The sequence below is a fragment of the Gymnoscopelus microlampas genome, assembly GCF_963454915.1.
Source record: "Gymnoscopelus microlampas genome assembly, chromosome: 16".
Taxonomy (NCBI): Eukaryota; Metazoa; Chordata; class Actinopteri; order Myctophiformes; family Myctophidae; genus Gymnoscopelus; species Gymnoscopelus microlampas.
Genome location: NC_139953.1, coordinates 42983677 through 42991887, shown reverse-complemented (window position 1 = coordinate 42991887; position 8211 = coordinate 42983677). Strand labels below are relative to the sequence as shown.

The following is an 8211-nucleotide window of genomic DNA, read 5'->3' as shown; positions in this document are numbered from 1 at the left end:
TTCCTGGTAGTTTTCAGTTGATTTTCTGGAAGCCAGTCTGCAAAGGAAAGAATCATAGGAAAGACATCAATGGGATTTGAACTCATGGCCTCTGGATCATGTATACTGCGTCTCAACCCATTGAGCTAACAGTTGGATGACAAATATAGCCTTCCTGGTAGTTTTCACTTGATCTTCTGGAAGCCAGTCTGCAAAGGAAAGACATCAATGGGATTTGAACTCATGGCCTCTGGATCATGAATACTGCGTCTCAACCCATTGAGCTAACAGATGGCTGACAAGTACAGCCTTCCTGGTAGTTTTCAGTTGATCTTCTGGAAGCCAGTCTGCAAAGGAAAGAATCATAGAAAAGACATCAATGGGATTTGAACTCATGGCCTCTGGATCATGTATACTGCGTCTCAACCCATTGAGCTAACAGTTGGATCACAAATATAGCCTTCCTGGTAGTTTTCACTTGATCTTCTGGAAGCCAGTCTGCAAAGGAAAGAATCATAGGAAAGACATCAATGGGATTTGAACTCATGGCCTCTGGATCATGAATACTGCGTCTCAACCCATTGAGCTAACAGATGGCTGACAAGTACAGCCTTCCTGGTGCTTTGACTTGAACAACAAACAAGACAAATAACTTGTGTTACAGCATAAATATAAATCTTTTTCATGGGGGAGCCTGACACTACATCTTTTCACATTGGGGTCCACTGCCCAAATACATGTCAATTTGGGGGGTTGACAACAAAACGTTTCAGAACCACAGATTCCAAGGAAACAGCTGTAGGTGAATGGATAGAGTCACTGACTAGTGAGCCGCAGGTAACAGGTTCAAGCCTCAGCCACAGCAGCAAGTCAGGATGTCAAATCAAATAGGTACTTTTAGGAGTGAAATGTTTGTGTTTCTTCACCCCAACTGCACATGACATCAGTTTACATGTACGTTATTTTCAGTGATGAAGACAAACCGCACAGACGTTCATTGTACTTTAGTACATTTTGTAAACTTATGACTCGAGTAGAGTATAGCCTGACTTAAACAAACAAATAACAACTTAGTATAGTCAGATTATTTTTTACACAACTTACATTTTGTAATCAAACTACCGAAACGAAAGTTGGTCACCACCGAAACGAAAGTTAAATCCGAAATAATCACTAAGTGTGGAGGCCAAAATCGTCCCCCCAAAAACCTGTTAGGAGTACGTTTCAGGCAATTTAGAGTTGATTGGTAGTACTTTGTAGTGACTTTTTTGGTCCCTAACACCACAAATGGTTTACATACTCTTTACGAATGTCTTACGCATCATTTGCTTAACATGAATTGTTTGGTGTCTGCATTCATGAAGTTTGCAACAGGTAAGGAGAAAGTCCACATTAACAGACAGTCATAAATGATGAACTGTCTTCACTTTACTGTAGGGCACATAATAACATGTACAAAGGATTTATAGATATTTTAGGAATGTTTTACAAAGCATGTTAAACATGAACAAACACATTAACAGACAGTTGTAAATGATGAACTGTCTTCACTTTACTATAGGGCACATAATAACATACTAAGGATTTATAGATACTTTAGGAATGTTTAACAAAGCATATGTTAAACATGAACAAGCTACCAATAGCTTGTATATATTATGTAACATCAGTTACAAATGATTTAATAATCATTTACAGATGTATTATACATGGCTTATTCATGAATAGTTACTAATACCTTTATAGATGATTTGTAACCGTAGTTATAAAGGTTTTAGTAATCATTTACGAATGTCAATAAACAGGTTGTTAATGATTTGTTAATAGTCTACAAACTGCTTATAAACGTTTATAAATGCTTTAGAATGGGTCGTTACAAATGATTTAATAATCTTTTACAGATGTATATAAATGGCTTATTCATGAATAGTTCACTACTTACTAATACTTTACAAATGGTTTGTAACTGTAGTTATAAAGGTTTTAGTAATCATTTACAAATGTCAACAAACAGGTTGTTAGTGATTTGTTAATAGTTTACAAACTACTTATAAACGTTTATAAATGCTTTATAACGGGTCATTATTGTAAAGTGCTACCGACAGTTGTGTATGAACTTGGGGTCCTTGACATGGAAATGTTTGAGAACCACTGCAATATACAGTATGTGTTTGTACGCATGTACATGTGAATGAATGCTTGCTTACCCAAAAATGGCTCTGTATTCTGGAAGCTGGTAGTGCTGATAGCTGTAGTGCGGCTGAGTCCAGAGAAGGCTTTTTCTGCGATGTTAAAGAGAGAGAAAATGTTTCGTTTCGGTAGTGACACCATTGTGTCAAAAAAAAATATATTCCCCCAAAAACCTGTTACTGTAGGAGTACGTTTCAGGCAATTTAAAGTTGATTGGTAGTGACTTTTTTTTTGGTCCCTAACATTCATCGAGCTCTGGACTTAGTAATTTTTTTTTCGTTTCGGTAGTGACACCATTGTGACACCATTGTGTCACTACCGAAACGAAGTTAAATCCGAAAAAATCACTTAGTGTGGAGGCCAAAACATATATATATTCCCCCAAAAACCTGTTAGGAGTACGTTTCAGGCAATTTAAAGTTGATTGGTAGAGACTTTTTTTTTGGTCCCTAACATTCATCGAGCTCTGGACTTCGCAGCATTGTAAGTACAATTAGAAGGTACTTTTACTTTACTGGAGTATTTCCAATTGTCTATACTTTTACTTACATCTCAAAAGCAAATATTGTACTTATTATTTTTTTTTTCGTTTCGGTAGTGACACCATTGTGTCAAAAAAAAATATATTCCCCCAAAAAACTGTTAGGAGTACGTTTCAGGCAATTTAAAGTTGATTGGTAGTGACTTTTCTTTTGGTCCCTAACATTCATCGAGCTCTGGACTTAGTAATTTTTTTTTGGTTTCGGTAGTGACACCATTGTGTCAAAAAAAAATGTGTTCCCCCAAAAACCTGTTAGGAGTACGTTTCAGGCAATTTAAAGTTGATTGGTAGTGACTTTTTTTTTGGTCCCTAACATTCATCGAGCTCTGGACTTAGTAATTTTTTTTTTCGTTTCGGTAGTGACACCATTGTGTCAAAAAAAAAAAAAAAGATCCCCCCAAAAACCTGTTAGGAGTACGTTTCAGGCAATTTAAAGTTGATTGGTAGTGACTTTTTTTTTGGTCCCTAACATTCATCGAGCTCTGGACTTAGTAATTTTTTTATGGTTTCGGTAGTGACACCATTGTGTCAAAAAAAAAATTGTTCCCCCAAAAACCTGTTAGGAGTACGTTTCAGGCAATTTAAAGTTGATTGGTAGTGACTTTTTTTTTGGTCCCTAACATTCATCGAGCTCTGGACTTCGCAGCATTGTAAGTACAATTAGAAGGTACTTTTACTTTACTGGAGTATTTCCAATTGTCTATACTTTTACTTACATCTCAGAAGCAAATATTGTACTGTTACTCCACTACAATTATTTGAAAACTTTAGTTACTAGTTATTGTAGATATAAATTATTATATTATAAAAACATACATTAACCACTTGCCTTTCCCAGATGTACAACCACAAGGCCGCACGCACGTACGCACGCACACGCCACTAACCTGTACAACACTCGGGTCCAGATTGACAAAGGTATCCAGGTCCATATTGACATTGGAGGCAGCGGCACTTCTCTCATAGGAAAGGGATGCACCACCTACAGGTCATAAAGAAAATACTGAATTTATCCATCTCTGAAGTGTGTGTGTGTGTGTGTGTGTGTGTGTGTGTGTGTGTGTGTGTGTGTGTGTGTGTGTGTGCGTGTGTGTGTGTGCGTGTGTGCTTGCGTGCGTGCGTGCGTGCGCGTGCGTGCGTGAGAAATTTGAGACATTGTGAGGATGTTTGAGTTAGGCTATTACCACTGGTATACAGTACAGTAGAGACAGTTGTGTATGAACTTGGGGTCCTTGACATGGAAATGTTTGAGAACCACTGCAATATACAGTATGTGTTTGTACGCATGTACATGTGAATGAATGCTTGCTTACCCAAAAATGGCTCTGTATTCTGGAAGCTGGTAGTGCTGATAGCTGTAGTGCGGCTGAGTCCAGAGAAGGCTTTTTCTGCGATGTTAAAGAGCACTTTCTTCTTCTCCAGCGTACAGCTGGACACTACCAGCAAACTGGAATTACTGGAAACACCAGGAGACACACAGCACACATCTCAAAAGAGTGCTACCACATTTTCAACCACAAATGTAATTTATTCAGTCTCTAAAATTCAGTCCCTTACATATCTTATTTACCTTTTGGCTAATATGTCATGGAATCACACACATCACTCTTTTATAATTTGTTGTACGATGTTGCTTGTAGAAATGTATGCTAATTTTACTACTTTCTTTTTTATTTGTGAAAATGCGTGAATTATTATTATTAGGACTTTTATTTCTATAAAATAATAATTGATTCTTATTTTTGCCAGCCCAAAATACGGATGCCAGGGTTAATTAGGTTAAAAATAGTTTTGGATGAAATACGCCAGGCGCACAAGAAAGTACCAATTGTTAACCACGGGGTTGTTGGCGGGCAATATTTATATATAATATATATTTTTTTACATTCATGGTGTAGCCCCTTTAAAATGTAACCCATTTAACATCATCACAACACACTCACATGACTTGGTAGACATCACAGGGTGGATAAAAGTCCATGCATTATAATAATAATAATTATTATTATAATTACTATTATATTTTGCTGTACGTTTTTTAAGCTGTCATAAGACGCTCTACAGATGAGGTTACCTCTCTAGCGAGCAGAACCAGGTGGTGCAGGAACTCAGGAAAGTCTCCTTGAGACTGTGTCAGATGGTCAAACACTGCATGGATGATGACGTCTTTCTCTGGAGGAGTAGGCACCAGCAGCATCTCTGCAGTCTGCTTCGGAGTCAGGAGGTGTAGAATCTGGACACGTTTAAGACAAGAGACAGACAGACAGGACATAATGGGAGAGGGCAGGATATGAGATTTAACCACTGAAGCCCTATGTTATACGTAATCGAATTATAATGTCACACTCGCAAATCAGCTATTACGTTTTTGAAAATCTTGCAATCCTGTGATGACATGCCCAAAATATACGCCAGGTTGAAAGGTTATTAAGTTACTGAAATTGTAGTGTCAAGTACAAACAATCAAATCAATGTTTTCAGTAAAAATGTTCAGATTATCCACACTCACTCCAGAGAAGTCACGGTTGAGGTCATAGAAGTCTGTGATGGGGGCGAACATGGAGAAGAATCCAAAGTTCTCCTCCAGCCATTCTGCACTATGGCTGGATGAGGAGACACACTGAGGATCTGAAGATAAATACACAAGTCAGTGTAGGCTATAATAGTATAGTATTAGAATAGAGTAATGTTTTACTCAAAAATGTACCCTGAAAGCAACAGAAATTCCTGTACATCTGCAGACAAATGGTCCTCTGAGCTTGTCTCTAGCTATGGCTACTTGGTTCACTTACCGGACGTGTTGTGATGTAGCAAGAAGGAATGGATGAAGTGTTCGTACATCACTGGGCTGTGGTTGTGATCAGGATCCATGAGACGCATATGATGACTCAGGTCTTTTACTCTGGACCCAGCAATGCAAAGAAATGTATCATTATTCCAGGACTATTTTGTGTATTTCGACTATAAGTGTTTTCCAAACGTAGGGTCTTCCTCTTGACCCATTTTTGGGTCACAGACCAGGTTTTATGAATTAAAGTAAGGTAAAGTAAATATCCTGCTTGTTTTTTGTTTTTTCAAAAAATAAACAAAGTCCCACAATCTTTTTTTTTTTAAATCAACAGATTTTCAGAAATTAAAGAAAAGGAATACAAAAGATTTTCAGAAGATTTTAAGAAATACATTTTTTAAATATGCATACTTTATAATTCATAATGATTTTTCTTAAAAGTTTAGGTCCCAGGAAGTCACCAAATGTATCTTTCAGGTCTCAAGCTGAAAATGTTTGGGAAACAGTTATGTTCTAGAGAAGATAGCATTCCCTTTATAAACGGGACAACTCACAGGGCTTGGTAAACAGGACAGGTGAAGTTCTTAAAGCTGAGGCAGTCGAGGAGGCTTATGGGAACTGTAGGCAGCAGAGGCAGCAGTTTGATCTGGAACCACATCCTGATGAAGTCTGGGTCCTCCAGGTTCTCCTGGGTCAGGGATGGAGACTCCACCTGAGCAAACACTTCTCTGAAGTGGGACGCAAGCTCACTGAAGTTCTAAAACGAGGGGGGAAAAAGTAGAGTTGTACATGCACAGTGCATGAAACGGGCCACATTTTCCACTGCGTTGGTAAGCTGGTAGAAGAGATGGGGAGAAGGATAATGGATGTACAGGCATGACTTTCCTATCCGACGACATCTAGAATAGAATCTGGAATCCTTTGTGTAATACATTTAAATTAAAGAAATTCAGAAACAATTAATAAAGCCTTCTCACGCCACATGATCTTTCTTCAAGGTTTATGCTGCAAGTGTCCTGGACCTCAGTGGTGTCATTGCCCATGTCCAAATAGCTGTTCAACAAGCAAGCACAATAATCAGCACCATATTCATAGATAATGGACAGTGGACGAAACAAGGGACTTACAAAGGACATAACCTGCAATAATTCTGGATGGCCACCAGAGGGTGCCCACAGGCTGACCTTTGCTATCACTCCAAAATCAGGACATTGTTGACCTTTGTCTTGTTAGGTTCACTATCACAAAGTGACAAATTCCTTGTGTCGGTTTGTATTTAAGTTCCCTTTAATAATTTGTACTTTGTTCAGCCACCTACCCTGTGTTCACATCTTAGTAAAGGGCTTGTGTTTGTCTTTCCTTTTGTAATCTTTGTGTCCTGCCTTGCTTGGGTCACTTGTTTAAGGTTACAATCAACAATTCCAGTTATTACTCACTCAATATTTGCTATCTCGCATGTAATATTCAAAGAAACTTTTTGAGTTAATCCATAAATAAACGTTGCCCTTCTGTTGATTTCCATTATTTTGTGTTGTGTTGTGTTGAATGTGAAAGGAAACAGAAGTCCACTAACACCACCGGCACTCTTAATTAAACTAGTTCAGCTCATCCAGGAAAATCTGGGACTTTGGTCAAGACTAGCCTGCACAACATAATTGGAAAGACATGGACGCTGGACTGTACATGCATCTACTCACTGTATGAAAGAATATGAATTGTACTTACAGCACTTGGTGGAAGGCATACTTGATTTGGTCAGGGAGTTGCCCATGGGGTAAGAATCTCTGTAATAGTGGCGTTACAACATGGTTGAACCAATCCTCCACATTTGTCACATCAAACTCTTCCATTGGTTGGGCTATGGACGTATTATGTGGCGTGTACATGCCAGCCAGCTCAGCTAGGGTCCAGTTCAGCAGGGTCTGGGTCAGAGTCATGCTTCCGATCTCGGATACATTTCTCTGGAGAGCAACAATAGGAATAGGAATGTCAGGGTCATATGCATAATCATAATGAACTAGTCATATAAAAACAAGTAATTGGCTTCTCATATATGCATATGTATGTACGCTGTATGTACCTCACGTGTGAGAGACACAAACTCACTGACGAGGCTCCCAACAGGTCTGAAAGCTCCCATCAACCATTCACCACCTGCAAGTGTTTCAAAAAGAACAAAATAATATTGTTTAAGGTTATGAAGATTACCATCAACAATCTGGTAAAAGTTTAATTGGATGAAAGAAATGTATAATATTTAAAGCTATGCAACGTCTCTGAAGCTATTCTGTGGTGGTGGTGGTGGTGGTGAGTAGGGGCTATGTGAGGTGTATGTGTATCCGGGGGTGGAGGTGGGGGTGGGCCCAGGACCACAGGTCATCAAGCTGTGGAAGATCAGGCTGAGGGTCCCGTTGTCCAGGCCTGCAACCTCAGGCCTCAGTAGCAGCTCAGCCTTCTGTTCTGGAGACAGCAGGTGAAGAACCTCCAACTGCAACCCGGAAGACACGGAGAGAAGGATGGTCAATTAATAGACAGTGTAGGGGAAGTTACTTTTAATTATTACACATGACTTTCAATTAAAAGTAATCATCGTCTTCACTTGGACCACAATAACAAAGGGTGGGTGTAAAAATGTATCTGTCACCCCCCAGACGTTACGTTTCGCGTCCGGAGGAGCAAGCCAGTAATTCAAACTATACCGTTGACGTTTAAT

General features: G+C 39.0%; 1 protein-coding gene across 1 annotated transcript; it reads right to left on the bottom strand.

Moving 5' to 3' along the window:
• Positions 1 to 4106: 4106 nt before the first annotated feature.
• Positions 4107 to 6397, bottom strand: LOC311062996 (uncharacterized protein; the record flags this gene model as incomplete). The annotated part of the gene is made up of 6 exons (XM_084082214.1): positions 4107 to 4157; positions 4785 to 4916; positions 5220 to 5338; positions 5503 to 5612; positions 6053 to 6255; positions 6371 to 6397. The coding sequence occupies 6 exons, from the start codon at positions 6395 to 6397 to the stop codon at positions 4107 to 4109; spliced, it is 642 nt and encodes a 213-aa protein (XP_083938340.1).
• Between the last annotated feature and the right edge of the window lie 1814 nt (positions 6398 to 8211).